At 43.0% G+C, this 18,046-nt stretch overlaps 1 protein-coding gene across 3 annotated transcripts in view; it reads right to left on the reverse strand.

Moving 5' to 3' along the window:
• Positions 1–7,614: 7,614 nt before the first annotated feature.
• LOC116954472 (melanotransferrin-like) overlaps positions 7,615–18,046 on the reverse strand; it is a 46,861-nt gene continuing 36,429 nt past the window's right edge. For all 3 annotated transcript variants that reach the window (XM_076052411.1, XM_032975012.2, XM_076052412.1), the window contains 5 exons: positions 14,835–14,985; positions 14,510–14,577; positions 14,082–14,269; positions 13,649–13,844; positions 7,615–11,100 (listed from right to left, as the gene is read on the reverse strand). In XM_076052411.1, the coding sequence (XP_075908526.1) occupies positions 11,039–11,100; positions 13,649–13,844; positions 14,082–14,269; positions 14,510–14,577; positions 14,835–14,985 (665 nt within the window). In that variant the 3' untranslated portion in view covers positions 7,615–11,038. The remainder of the gene's footprint in view (positions 11,101–13,648; positions 13,845–14,081; positions 14,270–14,509; positions 14,578–14,834; positions 14,986–18,046) is intronic.

Genomic DNA, 18,046 nt, shown 5'->3' on the forward strand with positions numbered 1-18,046 from the left:
GGACATCACAGTGATAAAGTAGACTTAAGGACATCACAGTGATGAAGTAGATTGAAGGACATCATAGCGATAAAGTAGACTTAAGGACATCATAGTGATACAGTAGACTTAAGGACATCACAGTGATAAAGTAGACTTAAGGGCATCACAGTGATGAAGTAGACCTAAGGACATCATGGTGATAAAGTAGACTTAAGGACATCACAGTGATACAGTAGACTTAAGGACATCATGGTGATAAAGTAGACTTAAGGACATCACAGCGATAAAGTAGACTTAAGGACATCAGAGTGATGAAGTAGATTGAAGGACATCACAGTGATAAAGTAGACTTAAGGACATCATAGTGATGAAGTAGACTTAAGGACATCATAGTGATAAAGTAGACTTAAGGACATCACAGTGATAAAGTAGACTTAAGGACATCATAGTGATGAAGTAGATTGAAGGACATCATAGTGATGAAGTAGACTTAAGGACATCACAGTGATAAAGTAGATTGAACGACATCATAGTGATAAAGTAGACTTAAGGACATCATAGTGATAAAGTAGACTTAAGGACATCACAGTGATAAAGTAGACTTAAGGACATCATAGTGATGAAGTAGATTGAAGGACATCATAGTGATGAAGTAGAATTAAGGACATCACAGTGATAAAGTAGATTAAAGGACATCATAGTGATAAAATAGACTTAAGGACATCATAGTGATAAAGTAGACTTAAGGACATCATAGTGATGAAGTAGACTTAAGGACATCATAGTGATGAAGTAGACTTAAGGACATCATAGTGATAAAGTAGACTTAAGGACATCATAGTGATACAGTAGACTTAATGATAAAGTAGACTTAAGGACATCATAGTGATGAAGTAGACTTAAGGACATCATAGTGATAAAGTAGACTTAAGGACATCATAGTGATAAAGTAGACTTAAGGACATCATGGTGATAAAGTAGACTTAAGGACATCATGGTGATAAAGTAGACTTAAGGAAATCTTAGTGATAAAGTAGACTTAAGGACATCATGGTGATAAAGTAGACTTAAGGACATCATAGTGATAAAGTAGACTTAAGGACATCATGGTGATAAAGTAGACTTAAGGACATCATAGTGATAAAGTAGACTTAAGGACATCATAGTGATACAGTAGACTTAAGGACATCATGGTGATAAAGTAGACTTAAGGACATCATAGTGATACAGTAGACTTAAGGACATCATAGTGATAAAGTAGACTTAAGGACATCATAGTGATACAGTAGACTTAAGGACATCATGGTGATAAAGTAGACTTAAGGACATCATAGTGATACAGTAGACTTAAGGACATCACAGTGATAAAGTAGACTTAAGGACATCATACTGATAAAGTAGACTAAAGGACATCATAGTGATAAAGTAGAGTTAAGGACATCATAGTGATAAAGTAGACTTAAGGACATCATAGTGATGAAGTAGACTTAAGGACATCATATTGATAAAGTAGACTTAAGGACATCACAGTGATAAAGTAGACTTAAGGACATCATAGTGATGAAGTAGATTGAAGGACATCATAGTGATGAAGTAGACTTAAGGACATCACAGTGATAAAGTAGATTGAAGGACATCATAGTGATAAAGTAGACTTAAGGACATCATAGTGATAAAGTAGACTTAAGTACATCATAGTGATGATGTAGACTTAAGGACATCATAGTGATGAAGTAGACTTAAGGACATCATAGTAATAAAGTAGACTTAAGGACATCATAGTGATACAGTAGACTTAAGGACATCAGAGTGATAAAGTAGACTTAAGGACATCATAGTGATGAAGTAGACTTAAGGACATCATAGTGATAAAGTAGACTTAAGGACATCATAGTGATAAAGTAGACTTAAGGACATCATGGTGATAAAGTAGACTTAAGGACATCATGGTAATAAAGTAGACTTAAGGAAATCTTAGTGATAAAGTAGACTTAAGGACATCGTGGTGATAAAGTAGACTTAAGGACATCATAGTGATAAAGTAGACTTAAGGACATCATGGTGATAAATTAGACTTAAGGACATCATAGTGATAAAGTAGACTTAAGGACATCATAGTGATACAGTAGACTTAAGGACATCATGGTGATAAAGTAGACTTAAGGACATCATAGTGATACAGTAGACTTAAGGACATCACAGTGATACAGTAGACTTAAGGACATGACAGTGATACAGTAGACTTAAGGACATCATAGTGACACAGTAGACTTAAGGACATCATAGTGATAAAGTAGATTGAAGGACATCATAGTGATAAAGTAGACTTAAGGACATCATAGTGACACAGTAGACTTAAGGACATCATGGTGATAAATTAGACTTAAGGACATCATAGTGATAAAGTAGACTTAAGGACATCATAGTGATACAGTAGACTTAAGGACATCATGGTGATAAGGTAGACTTAAGGATATCACAGTGATAAAGTAGACTTAAGGACATCACAGTGATGAAGTAGATTGAAGGACATCACAGTGATAAAGTAGACTTAAGGACATCATAGTGATAAAGTAGACTTAAGGACATCATAGTGATACAGTAGACTTGAGGACATCATGGTGATAAAGTAGACTTAAGGACATCACAGTGATAAAGTAGAAATAAGGACATCACAGTGATGAAGTAGATTGAAGGACATCACAGTGATAAAGTAGACTTAAGGACATCATAGTGATAAAGTAGACTTAAGGACATCTTAGTGATAAAGTAGACTTAAGGACATCACAGTGATAAAGTAGACTTAAGGACACCATAGTGCTAAAGTAGACTTAAGGACATCATAGTGATAAAGTAGACTTAAGGACATCACAGTGATACAGTAGACTTAAGGACATCATGGTGATAAAGTAGACTTAAGGACATCACAGTGATAAAGTAGACTTAAGGACATCACAGTGATGAAGTAGATTGAAGGACATCACAGTGATAAAGTAGACTTAAGGACATCATAGTGATAAAGTAGACTTAAGGACATCATAGTGATACAGTAGACTTGAGGACATCATAGTGATAAAGTAGACTTAAGGACATCATAGTGATACAGTAGACTTAAGGACATCACAGTGATAAAGTAGACTTAAGGGCATCACAGTGATGAAGTAGACTTAAGGACATCATGGTGATAAAGTAGACTTAAGGACATCACAGTGATACAGTAGACTTAAGGACATCATGGTGATAAAGTAGACTTAAGGACATCACAGTGATAAAGTAGACATAAGGACATCACAGTGATGAAGTAGATTAAAGGACATCACAGTGATAAAGTAGACTTAAGGACACCATAGTGCTAAAGTAGACTTAAGGACATCATAGTGATAAAGTAGACTTAAGGACATCACAGTGATACAGTAGACTTAAGGACATCATGGTGATAAAGTAGACTTAAGGACATCACAGTGATAAAGTAGACTTAAGGACATCACAGTGATGAAGTAGATTGAAGGACATCACAGTGATAAAGTAGACTTAAGGACACCATAGTGCTAAAGTAGACTTAAGGACATCATAGTGATAAAGTAGACTTAAGGACATCACAGTGATACAGTAGACTTAAGGACATCATGGTGATAAAGTAGACTTAAGGACATCACAGTGATAAAGTAGACTTAAGGACATCACAGTGATGAAGTAGATTGAAGGACATCACAGTGATAAAGTAGACTTAAGGACATCATAGTGATAAAGTAGACTTAAGGACATCATAGTGATACAGTAGACTTGAGGACATCATAGTGATAAAGTAGACTTAAGGACATCATAGTGACACAGTAGACTTAAGGACATCATAGTGATAAAGTAGATTGAAGGACATCATAGTGATAAAGTAGACTTAAGGACATCATAGTGACACAGTAGACTTAAGGACATCATGGTGATAAATTAGACTTAAGGACATCATAGTGATAAAGTAGACTTAAGGACATCATAGTGATACAGTAGACTTAAGGACATCATGGTGATAAGGTAGACTTAAGGATATCACAGTGATAAAGTAGACTTAAGGACATCACAGTGATGAAGTAGATTGAAGGACATCACAGTGATAAAGTAGACTTAAGGACATCATAGTGATAAAGTAGACTTAAGGACATCATAGTGATACAGTAGACTTGAGGACATCATGGTGATAAAGTAGACTTAAGGACATCACAGTGATAAAGTAGAAATAAGGACATCACAGTGATGAAGTAGATTGAAGGACATCACAGTGATAAAGTAGACTTAAGGACATCATAGTGATAAAGTAGACTTAAGGACATCTTAGTGATAAAGTAGACTTAAGGACATCACAGTGATAAAGTAGACTTAAGGACACCATAGTGCTAAAGTAGACTTAAGGACATCATAGTGATAAAGTAGACTTAAGGACATCACAGTGATACAGTAGACTTAAGGACATCATGGTGATAAAGTAGACTTAAGGACATCACAGTGATAAAGTAGACTTAAGGACATCACAGTGATGAAGTAGATTGAAGGACATCACAGTGATAAAGTAGACTTAAGGACATCATAGTGATAAAGTAGACTTAAGGACATCATAGTGATACAGTAGACTTGAGGACATCATAGTGATAAAGTAGACTTAAGGACATCATAGTGATACAGTAGACTTAAGGACATCACAGTGATAAAGTAGACTTAAGGGCATCACAGTGATGAAGTAGACTTAAGGACATCATGGTGATAAAGTAGACTTAAGGACATCACAGTGATACAGTAGACTTAAGGACATCATGGTGATAAAGTAGACTTAAGGACATCACAGTGATAAAGTAGACATAAGGACATCACAGTGATGAAGTAGATTAAAGGACATCACAGTGATAAAGTAGACTTAAGGACACCATAGTGCTAAAGTAGACTTAAGGACATCATAGTGATAAAGTAGACTTAAGGACATCACAGTGATAAAGTAGACTTAAGGACACCATAGTGCTAAAGAAGACTTAAGGACATCATAGTGATAAAGTAGACTTAAGGACATCACAGTGATAAAGTAGACTTAAGGACATCATAGTGATGAAGTAGATTGAAGGACATCATAGTGATAAAGTAGATTGAAGGACATCACAGTGATGAAGTAGACTTAAGGACATCATAGTGATGAAGTAGACTTAAGGACATCATAGTGATAAAGTAGACTTAAGGACATCACAGTGATAAAGTAGACTTAAGGACATCATAGTGATGAAGTAGATTGAAGGACATCATAGTGATGAAGTAGACTTAAGAACATCACAGTGATAAAGTAGATTGAAGGACATCATAGTGATAAAGTAGACTTAAGGACATCATAGTGATAAAGTAGACTTAAGGACATCACAGTGATAAAGTAGACTTAAGGACATCATAGTGATGAAGTAGATTGAAGGACATCATAGTGATGAAGTAGAATTAAGGACATCACAGTGATAAAGTAGATTGAAGGACATCATAGTGATAAAATAGACTTAAGGACATCATAGTGATAAAGTAGACTTAAGGACATCATAGTGATGAAGTAGACTTAAGGACATCATAGTGATGAAGTAGACTTAAGGACATCATAGTGATAAAGTAGACTTAAGGACATCATAGTGATAAAGTAGACTTAAGGACATCACAGTGATACAGTAGACTTAAGGACATCATGGTGATAAAGTAGACTTAAGGACATCATAGTGATACCGTAGACTTAAGGACATCACAGTGATACAGTAGACTTAAGGACATGACAGTGATACAGTAGACTTAAGGACATCATAGTGACACAGTAGACGTAAGGACATCATAGTGATAAAGTAGATTGAAGGACATCATAGTGATAAAGTAGACTTAAGGACATCATAGTGACACAGTAGACTTAAGGACATCATAGTGATAAAGTAGACTTAAGGACATCATAGTCATACAGTAGACTTGAGGACATCATAGTGATAAAGTAGACTTAAGGACATCATAGTGATACAGTAGACTTAAGGACATCACAGTGATAAAGTAGACTTAAGGGCATCACAGTGATGAAGTAGACTTAAGGACATCATGGTGATAAAGTAGACTTAAGGACATCACAGTGATACAGTAGACTTAAGGACATCATGGTGATAAAGTAGACTTAAGGACATCACAGTGATAAAGTAGACTTAAGGACATCACAGTGATGAAGTAGATTGAAGGACATCACAGTGATAAAGTATACTTAAGGACATCATAGTGATAAATAGACTTAAGGACATCATAGTGATAAAGTAGACTTAAGGACATCATAGTGATAAAGTAGACTTAAGGACATCAAAGTGATAAAGTAGACTTAAGGACATCATAGTGATAAAGTAGACTTAAGGACATCACAGTGATAAAGTAGACTTAAGGACATCATAGTGATAAAGTAGACTTAAGGACATCACAGTGATAAAGTAGACTTAAGGACATCATAGTGATAAAGTAGACTTAAGGACATCACAGTGATAAAGTAGACTTAAGGACATCATAGTGATACTGTAGACTTAAGGACATCACAGTGATAAAGTAGACTTAAGGACATCACAGTGATGAAGTAGATTGAAGGATATCATAGTGATGCAGTAGACTTGAGGACATCATAGTGATAAAGTAGACTTAAGGACATCATAGTGATACAGTAGACTTAAGGACATCATAGTGATAAAGTAGACTTAAGGACATCATGGTGATGAAGTAGACTTAAGGACATCACAGTGATAAAGTAGACTTAAGGACATCATGGTGATAAAGTAGACTTAAGGACATCATAGTGATACAGTAGACTTAAGGACATCATAGTGATGAAGTAGACTTAAGGACATCATGGTGATGAGGTAGACTTAAGGACATAAAAGTGATAAAGTAGACTTTAGGACATCATGGTGATGAAGTAGACTTAAGGACATCACAGTGATAAAGTAGACTTAAGGACATCATAGTGATAAAGTAGACTTAAGGACATCATAGTGATACAGTAGACTTAAGGACATCATAGTGATAATGTAGATTTAAGGACATCAAAGTGATACAGTAGACTTAAGGACATCATAGTGATAAAGTAGACTTAAGGACATCACAGTGATAAAGTAGACTTAAAGACATCATAGTGATACAGTAGATTTAAGGACATGACAGTTGCACTGTCAAGGTGACCTCAATCTGGGCGACCTGGAAGGACGTCCTTTACCTGTTGGCTTCGAGCCCTGAGTTGTGTAGGCGATGCTACTCCACCAGGGCCCAACGGGTCCTTGCTTGCACAAGGGCCCGTGTCAACCACTTTAGCCATCGCTTTAACAACAAAGGAGAGTGTTTATATATAGCTCACTGTTTGTTTATGTAGCTCACTGCTTATAACGATGCAATGCCCGAGGGAGACATCGCAGCGAGACACTCCGCGCTAAGCACGGCGTGGTTATCTGCTGGCTTCACCACCTGAAAGTGACATTATAGTTGTTACTCTGCATCTACATCAGCAGCAGCCGGACGACAAGAAGGAGATCGCTTATCAACATCAACCCTTGGGTGAAACTATGGGCCAGGACTTTACAACATCCACGTTTTTTATCAATACAGTGAAGACCGTTGCCGTCAGATAAGATTTATTCATAGATTTTGTGCAGATCAAAGCTAACATAATTACGACTACAATGTTTATAGGAACAGTAAAATTAATTACATTCAGTTACAGCGCATCCTCAAAAACACTGGGCCAACTCGGGGGTATGCTGCCCTGTGAAATATCCATCATCTAAACAAAACCCCATGTACAGCTTGAATTGTTTTTACGTATGCTTTTTTAAATTTGATATTAAAATATAAAAGCAATATAAAAGTTGAAAAGAATGCCAGTAAGACCACTGGAAATTACAAAGAGACAATTCTGGGACACACAAGTCAGTGCTGCACCCAAGTCACTGCACGGTGCAGTGTGCAGTCCTAAACTGGGACTGCACGTGGAGATGCCCGTTGTCACCTGTCCAGGTGTTACCTGGTACGGTCCATGAATAGGTGTCTGTGTTTGGGTGGCAGGAATTTATTTGTACAGTGACCTGGTACCGGTATTGTGTAAAACTGTATTACAGCAAACTGCAACAGAATGCTGATAATAATAATTAGACCTGGTGATGACTGAGACATATGTCCGGGTTTGGCCCGTGGCCACCCAGTAAACATTCGACATTGGGCTGGCACGTGCTTGGATCCATTGGCCCAACGTCGGGCCAACGTTCCAAGTATACTGGGTGGCCGAGTGGAGACGCAGCCACCAACAGGTCAGCATTGCTTTGCACGCTATTCAATATTCGAGTTGTCAGGGAAGCAACTTTCAACTTATTCCAATTACTTTCATATTTGTATGGGTCCGCCCCCACCTTAAAACCTCCCGTTATCTATACGCCACGCGGTGTGATGGACCCCCACGTTAGCTCGAGGACGCGCAGTGCAGCCAGATTCGTTCCCCCGACGCCCCATCGTGCAGCAGCACACCCCCTAAGCCCCCCACGTGGCACCGCTGTGGTTGCAACGTCAGCAGCTCTGCGGTGCTTCAGGGCCGGCGGGAGCCTCTTAGTGCAGTCATCAGGGCCCACAGCAAAAGAACAACAACAACAACAACATATTCTATGGTTCTTTCGGTAAAGTCAAGTAGATAGAAAAATAATAACAATAAAGGGAATACAAAATAATGAAATATCACGACGTTTCGATCGCAACACAAGCGATCGAAACGTCGTGATATTTCATTATTTTTTATTCCCTTTATTTTCATTTTTATAATTTTATTGTTATTATTTTTCTTCTATCTACGTGACTTTACCGAAAGAACCATAGTCACGAAAGTTTTAAGTGAAAATGTAACAACAACCTGACACAACAACCTATCGCAACAACCTGTCACAACAACAACCTGTCACAACACCAACTACAATGTCACAACAACTACACCAACTGGAATGGAGGTCCGGGTCAGAGCCGGCAGTGCTGCGTCCATAGTGCGTGGGGACGCTTTGGCAAGTTATGGGAGCACTGTAACCGTGGTGGGTTGGGGGGGGGGGCTCATGGAATGGGGTTTGCTGGGAGGGGGGTGCCCGGCTAAGGCAGTCGCCCCCTCGCAGTTGACGTTCCGCCCCCCCCACCCCCCAAAAATACTTCATTTTTACCCCCCCTTCCCACGTCTTAACCACATTTCACTTCACAAAACGCATCTCGACTCTCGGCTGCGATACAAAATTGAAGGAGCGAAACGGGGGAAAGATAATTCAGAGATGTTTCTAAATACCCAGAAGATTAGCAGAGTGCAAAATTAAAATTTGGTCAGGATTTTTTTTCTCAACTGGGTCAAAGGTTAAAGAGAGCTCCGTCATCACCAGGGTGGGTCCCTGGTTCCTTCTGGTGGAAAGGGGTTGCCACAGAGCTACGAGGGACAGACTCAGAAACGGTGAAACTCGGTTGGTTGCGATGGAGATGCTCGTGGGTGCTGGGGGTACGGTTGTTGCCTCTCAGGCACAAAAACAAAGCCTGGACTTATCATGGGTGGAATAAAACGAAACTTTTTATTTTATCAGATAACGTCCACTGAGCTACATAGCTCTTTTTCAGAAGCGGTTATAGTACCCAAATACTTTTAAACGCACGCTGATTAGAAATGTAGAGGGAAAAACTGGAGGACCCGGAGAAAAATCCACGCGACCACGTGGGAGAACACGCAAACTCAAAATATACAGGCTTACCTCTAAATGCACCGTCTTGAGTGGAGTGTAATTATTGCTAGGAAACTGACAAAAAAACCCGGGAAGACTTAAGAGATTCCCAGGACAGCTACCTCGACGGGAGAACGATCCTGGGAAAAAACCAGGACAGGCGGCAACTCTGGCTGGAAGCTTCGGAGGAGGGAGGGGAAGGAGACCCACGCAGAACCCCACGGTGCTCGCGTCCAACAGAGACGCGGCCACGCGTTCGCGATCAGTCGGTCGCGGCTCACAGCCCAAGGTTGAGAAGGTTGTAAACTAGGCCTGAAACATTTTTACTCCCGTGCTACGCCCTCTCCCCTCGTGAGTCGACGAGTCCCTAGGGCTTTGCCACGCAGTACCTCCTGGCATCTATAAGGTCGCGCTCATTACACACAAAATGCGAGGCCACAAATGAATCACAATAACCTGTTGATTTCGTCAAGGAGCATACATTTTCATCGCACAAACTCCGGTCATCCTCGCAGCAGCAGCTTTTGGCTAGCCATCAATTAAATATGGTTACTGCATCGTGTGCTTTCAGATGCGCTTTTATGGCCGTCTGGAACGCTCTTCCTTCCTATATTAGGAAGCCACTGGAGCTATGCACTTTTAAATCATTTAGATTGAAAACTAATTTCTTCAGAACTGATTTTTGTGTTTAGTTTGTTGTCCTTCCTCCGCACCTCTGATAATTATCGTAATTGGCTACGTACGGTGCGAAAGAAGTTGAACATACACACATATTGTACGTGCACCTTAAGGAGTTTATGTTCAGGCGTTCAGCTCCTCTGAAGATGCCCGTAGCAGTGTGTGGCGAAAGCTCGTGAGATGAGAGGTTCCACGGGCGATGGTCTGACCCTCGGCCACACGAGCATCAGTCATTGACAGTCTCTGGGTCTCTATGTGAGTCTGTGGGTCTCTATGCGAGTCTGTGGGTCTCTATGCGAGTCTGTGGGTCTCTATGTGAGTCTGTGGGTCTCTATGTGAGTCTGCGGGTCTCTACGTGAGTCTGTGGGACAATATGTGTGAAAGCTCTGATTATAGTGAAGCAACTGCCATCACATTTTAGTCACTCCATGAATTCCCCCTGCACGCGCTACGAAAACCTAGGATGGATGTCGTAGCCTCAACCCAGATCCACGAGCGGACAACACTTCGTACAGATCAAACCCTACTCCCCAGCTGGATGGTGTCACTGCACCAAGCAGAAGTCCTGGGGCCTGCTCCCCCCCCTCCCCACCACCCCTGGTGCCGCCCGTGGTCCCTTAGGGCCGTGCGACTCAGGCGAGGAGAATGGCCCAGAGTGCGGTCGCAACCGCCACCAGGGCCACGGAGCTCACCGCTGGTAGGAAGACAAAGGGGGAGGTGGGGGGGGTAACGATGTGAGGACCGAGCTGGTGGTGCAAATGATAATACGGCCACACATTCAGCTCTTGAGTTGGTGCTCTGGGCAAGGCTGAGAGTATTGTATTGATGTTGAACTTCTTTCGCGCCATACGTAGCCAACCGTGCTAATCGGAGGTGCGGGGCAAGGACAACAAACTAAATTGTACCGTGCAGTGCGGTGACCGCTGGGCGTGCACAGAAGGCACACAAATGTGAGTAGAGCCTTCCTGCCGTGTGTGAGCAGCAGGACACTGCCGAGTGCTGCTGTTACCACTCTTTGTTTCCAGTCTGAACGCTGCATTCCCCTGCTGTGATTGGCTTCCTCATCGTTTTGTAGAAGCAAGGGTTTGGAACTCCGTACAGGGGCACCATGGGATATGTCCAGTGCCAGGACTTGATTCTTGAGAAGCCCCCAAAGTTTGAAACTGCTTTGAAACAGTTGAAACGCACTCCTGCAGCACTGCGATACAGCCTATTCTGTAATTTGGCAACTAAAGCCATAGCGTCACTGTGATACTATGTGTGTTACCATCAATTATGTGTCGAGATTAAAATGTTTTCTTATTTTTTTACTTTGATTTAGCTTTACATTTCATTGATCACGTATTTAAAAAAACACCTGTAGCTGAACATCGGTGAACTCTGTAAATATTTTGATTTACATTTATAGACAATTACCACTTCCGGCATTTTTCAGTGCACTGCAGTCACCAGTAATGCTTCCAGAGTGATCTCAGTCTCCGTCTCATTCAGCCTCGTTAATTTTGTCTCGTCAAGTCAGCCGCACTTTGAACTGCGGTGGTCACAGTCATCGTCCCGCTTAATGATTTTCGTCCATCTTCTTTGGTTCTTTTGGTAAAGTCACGTAGAATGAGAATAAAATAATAAAATAACACAATAAAATTCTCACGACGTTTCGGCCACAATGCAAGCGGCCATCTTCAGGTGAAAGGAACAGACCTGTCGGGACGACAGAGCTTCAATGAACAATGTTAAGAAATGGCTATGTTAAAGTCAAAACCTACATAGCCATTTCTGTGACCAGTCACAAGCTAATCCCTCAGCTATTTGCACAAGCTAATCCCTTAGCTATTTCAATGCTAAATTACTAGTTGCCTCTGTGGATGTGTAGGTTTTGACTTTAACATAGCCATTTCTGTGACCAGTCACAAGCTAATCCCTCAGCTATTTGATATGTAAACCCCTTTGTCAAGATGCCTCACTTCTCCCAACCAGCTTAAAAGTCGCTACGAATCTTAAAATCGTTCATTGAAGCTCTGTCGTCCCGACAGGTCTGTTCCTTTCACCTGAAGACGGCCGCTTGCGTTGTGGCCGAAACGTCGTGAGAATTTTATTGTGTTATTTTATTATGTTATTCTCATTCTACGTGACTTTACCGAAAGAACCAAAGAAGATGAATCCTTGCAGTCACGAAAGCTTTAAATCGAGATTTTCGTCCATTGATACGTACTCATCGTTGACTGAAAATTTTAGCTGGACTTTGGTGGCTATGCATGGGGCCTGTAATCCAGCATTGTGGAGGCAGCAGTGAGGGTTGGTGGATCACACGAATCTTGTCAAACTCCCTTCTCATGGGCATCAAGAAGGAGTCATATCCTGGCTTGCCAGAAGGCGGTGCAGCAAATGTGGACTCCACCTGTTCCGTCTGTATGGGATCGGGTGTTTCTCCCTCAGGTGCTCTAATTTCCTCTCACATGTAAACGCTCATTAATTGGCCGATAACACCTTCATACATAGAGGACTGCAGAGCTTGGGCAATTATTGGTAGCGCTGGCTCATCAGATGGCTGCTGCTGCTGACTTCCCGCTCTGTCGTTTGTAGTTAGTCCCCCTCCTGTCGCCTCCGAGTCGTCCTCTTTCTCTTTTCCAGAGTGAGTGGATACCGTGCAGCAGCGCAGCATTACAAGTGTAGAGTAGGAGTTAGTGACGTCATGTCACGCTTGCCCTCTGGTACGATGATGTCACGGATGGTGACGTCAAGCACAGGGGGCGGGACGGTGACGTCATGTCCCCCTGGGGGATTTAAGCTGGAACCCCGTCACGGGTTCAGGGTCGTCTGGAGAGTCCGGGAACGTGTACTGCACAGTCGGGACCCGCGGTAGGGGGAAATTGGCACCAGGCTAAGGTAGCCTGTGGGTGTGCTAGGGACCTCCCCAGTACCCTTCCCCTGGGGGAGCGATGGAACCCTGGGGTAGGGGGAAATTGGCACCAGCCTAGCGTAGCCTGCAGGTGCTAGGGAATCCCCGGTACATTTCCCCTGGGTTGTGGAGTGTAGGCAGTGAGTGTGCAGTACACGGAGTCGTGTGCGAAGAGAGGTCTTTAATAAAACAACTGGCGTAAGCCCTTAATAAAACTGGCGTGAGCCCCTCCACGAAGATCTTCCTCCGAGTCATCATTTACGCTTCAACACAAGTTTAACATTCATCATCATCATTGTTTCGTAACAGGAGTTTATGGCAGGCCAGTAGTGGGGAATGCCCTCACCTGCAGGCCTGGCGCCATTGCAGTCCATGCCCTGCATGGACTCCAGGAAGCCGCCGCCCAGCCACTCCTTGTAGCTCAGGCGGCCTTCTGGGTAGAAGAGGCTGACGGTGGAGTCCTTGAAGAGCAGGTCGGTCCCCTGGAAGCCGCTCGAGTCGAACATCTTGAACCGCGTCCCATTGTCGCTGCCAAATTGCTTCTGCTCGCAGACGCATGGACGGATGTTCCACGTCTCATCTTATTTTATATTTGGAGAGCCCCTCAGGTCAAAGCCCTTCAGAACGTAATTTAATAACATGGAAAGAACAGTGTCTAATACAGCATCGTACAGCATCATGTGAGAGCGGAACACCACCTTAGACTCGGAACATCAGGACAAAGTCGTAGGCAGCATCGCGCGACAGCGGCGTCTCGATGTGGCGACGTGCTAACTCACCTGCGCGGCGTCGAGGACGTCGAAGATCCAGCGGGGATCGGAGCTGGACCGCGTGACCACGGCGTGCGGGGGAACCTTGGCCAGGTTACAGGACTCGAAACCCGTGACCGGTTGACGATTTCCACTCGGACAGAGCAGCTCAAAGTCCGTGGAGAGAAGGCCGTGTGCCCACTCGTCGGGGTTGTGACCTGGGGAGACGCGACAGTTGGGGGGTGGGGGCACAGAGGTCGAGGTGAGGTGGCAGTTGAGAGGAGCTTGATTTAAAACACGTGACGCAGGCGGCGTCGCGCGCACAGCAGCGTTGGACGAGTTCATTTGTACTCATTCCTTGCCAACTGAAATTTGAGTACACGCGGATGTACTTCTGTTGATGATGGCCACGATGGCGATGATGATGATGAAGGCAATGGCGGCAATGGCCCACTCACCATCTGTATTGTCTGTGACAGTCGTGTGCTTCACAAAGGCCACATCCCCTGATCCTGACGCCAGACAGCTGCACAATACAAAGGTGAACAGAATTGATGGGACAAACGTGTGTTTGTAAGCTTATGTGAGCGTGTGTGTGGGCAGCTGTAGTGTAGTGTTTAGCACGTTGCTCTACGAACCCGGCGACCGGGGTTCGAATCCCGCTCACGGCCAAAACCAGTGAGGATTATCTGAACCAGTCCTGGGCCTCCTCTAGGTGCTCGCTAACAGCACTTTCCCCAGCAAGCAGTCTGTTCAGGCTTTCTTCGTATGTGAGCTACCTACCGGAAGGCTCCAGTGTAGCCGAAGAATCGCTCGTGGTTGGAGGCTGCGCATTTCTCGTCCCCCGCCTCGTTCCCGATGCACAGCTGGCACAGGCTGGGCGGAAGATTGCCCGCGCCCGGCACGCAGCTCGCGTTGAAGAAACTTGCCACCTCTACGTACAAAAACAAAGATCCCCCAGTATAGCCTTAACAGGCTGTTGGGGCAAGTGCCGTTAACGAGCACCAATGAAAGCCGGCACGGCAAACGAGGGGGTGGGTGGCCAGCACCACAGCAGGCACTCATTTGAGGCTGAGTCGACCTAGGGGATGCCCATAACCAGTTCAGATAATGGTCACTGGTGTTGGCCGTGGACGAGAATCGAACTCGAGTTGCCGGGTTCATAGTGCTAACTGCACACAATCACTCCCTATTCATACACACATACAAGACAAATATCCCCCGTATAGCCTTAACAGACTGTTGGGGCAAGTGCTGTTAGCGAGCAGCTCTGAAGGCTGGTACGGCACACAAGGGAGGTGGGTGGGCAGCACCACGCCCGACCGTCTTTGTCTCCCCAGTGGCGATGTTTACACACCGCACCAGGTACTCATTTGAGGCTGAGTCGACCTAGGGGAGGCCCAATATCTATTCAGATAATTGTCACTGGTGTTGGCCTTGAGCAGGAATCGAACTCGCGTCGGCGGGTTCGTAGTGCAGTGCGCGAACTACACTCACGCTCCACTAACACATACATACATAAGTCTTGCACACTGCGCGGGAAATACATGTAGCAGCTGCGATGGTGATTATTATTATCACCATCATATCATGGCAATCCTAGTGGCGACCCTGAGAATAGTTTCCATATTCTTAGTTTTTTCGGTAAAGTCACGTTGAAGAGAAACAACAAAATAATATAATATATATAAAACAATAAAAATTCTCACGACGTTTCGACCATAACTCAAACGGTCATCTTCAGGTGTGTTGGTTTGCATAAATGTATTTTTAAACGGCGCATTTATTTATTTATAAAAAAACGTTAGCGTCACGCGCAGCGATTTGGCAGTTTGCCCAGGACTAGTCCATCTATATTTTGATAAGAGGAGGGGGGAGACGAAATTTTTTATAATGTATGCTGTCTGAAAGCCACTGTAAGCGTGAACAATCAATTAAGAACTGAAATGGTTTATCAAATCTTTCCAATGATTGCTAAGATAGAATCCATCTTCTCGGTTGAAATTGTCTCTGTGCTTGTATATGTGGATAGCCTCATGAACGAATCTCTCATGGAAGCCAGATGGCTTACAAAGAACCTCTGTCTTGGAAAAGTCAATGGCATGTGAGCCTACTGAATTAGAACAATGATCTGCTACGGCCGAGGTGTTGGTCCTACCGTGTTTAAGGTCTGCTTTGTGTTCACGAATGCGGTCCGAGACATGGCGTTTGGTTTCTCCAATGTAACTACTACCACAGAGGCAACTTAGTTTGTAGACACCAGGGTATTGTATGTCCGGAATCACATCTTTTACAGACGGAACCAGATCACGGATTTTATGTAATGTGTTGAAACGGACCTGGATCTTGTGTTTGTTCAAGATTTTGGAGATCTTTTTTGTGATCCCAGCAATGTAGGGTAAAGTGATGGTTTTGAAAGGCTCCTCAAGAGGGTTCTTCTTCATGGTTTGAGTGATAGCTTTGCGGATTGTATAGTCAGAGTAACCATTAGCCCTAAGAGCTTGGTGTACGTGCTTGAGTTCACTGCTTATGTGTTCCTGGTCGGATATGCATTGGGCTCTATGATACAGAGTCTTGATGAGAGAATTCTTCTGTGATGGATGGTGGTGGGAATCCGGTTTCAGATAAGCATCCGTATGGGTAGCTTTCCTGTAGACAGAGTGGCTCATTGAACCATCAGGTCTCTTTTTAATTAGGACATCCAAAAAAGGTATCTTGCCATCTATTTCGACTTCCATGGTAAATCTGATGGCTGGGTGTATGGAATTGATGTGGTCGGAGAATTGGTCTAGAGCAGGCCGGCCATGTGGCCAGATGACAAAAGTGTCATCCACGTACCTCTTCCATAAGGTTGGGCGCAGAGTGGCAGTCTGGATGGCGTCAGTCTCAAATTTCTCCATGAAAATGTTAGCTATTACTGGAGAAAGGGGGGAGCCCATTGGGGTGCCCTAAGTTTGTTTGTAGAAAGTTCCATTCCAAGTGAAGTATGTATTGGTTAAACAGTGTCTCACCAGGGGGGGTACCTCAGTGTTTAGTCCTTGATGAACCAAGTCTTCAATGATTGCAATGGTGTCAGGTACAGGAACCTTGGTGAATAAGGAAACTACATCAAAACTGACAAGCAGGTCGTCTGGGGACAGGGAAATACCCTTGATTGTCGATACCAGGTGAGTAGAATTTTGTACCGCAGAGGTGGTCTTTCCAGTGAAAGGACGCAGGATTTCAGACAAAAAACGAGCTAGTTTGTAGGTGGGGGAGCTGATAGTAGAGACTATGGGACGAAGAGGTGTATCAACTTTATGTATTTTTGGTAAGCCGTATAATCTTGGTGGCCTGGCAGCAGAAGGTTTCAACGAAAACTGTTTAGATTGATCAATTAATGCGGTTGAATCAGAAATTATTTTGTTGGTTTGTGTGACGAGGCTGTTGGTGGGATCTCTTTTTATTTTTGTATAACTACCATCGTCGAGTAATTCTTTAATTTTGTTGTTGTATTCTATTTTATCCATGATGACAGTAGCATTGCCTTTGTCAGCTGAGAGGACTACAATATCATTCCTCTTTTTTAATTTATATAATTCAAAACGCTCATCTTTGCTGAGGTTGCTAGCTGGCATCTTAGCGTTTTTGAGGGTTGCAGCGATTTCAGATCTTGCTACATCTGCAGCGATGTGACCCAGGCCCCTGAAAGCAACGTCTACTTGGGCAATTATATCATTAACTGGTATGTGTTTTGGTGTGACTGCAAAGTTTAGACCTTTAGCTAAAACGGATTTCAGACCATCGGAAATAGAACTGTTACTGCGATTAATTATGACTTTATTAACGTCTAACTTTTTGGTGTGTGGGTCCGGTCTTTTGTTGAAGAGGAGGTTAAATTTGGAAATCAGGTTTTCCTTACATTTGGTCGACATAGTAGCAGCTGAAGAGGCAGTCATATTGTCTACATGTTCCCAATCCGATGTGGACATTATTGCCGTCAATGATAAGTGTGA

This window comes from Petromyzon marinus, chromosome 55 (genome assembly GCF_048934315.1).
Source record: "Petromyzon marinus isolate PM22_M1 ecotype Great Lakes invasive population chromosome 55, UKy_Petmar_22M1.pri1.0, whole genome shotgun sequence".
Classification (NCBI taxonomy): Eukaryota; Metazoa; Chordata; class Hyperoartia; order Petromyzontiformes; family Petromyzontidae; genus Petromyzon; species Petromyzon marinus.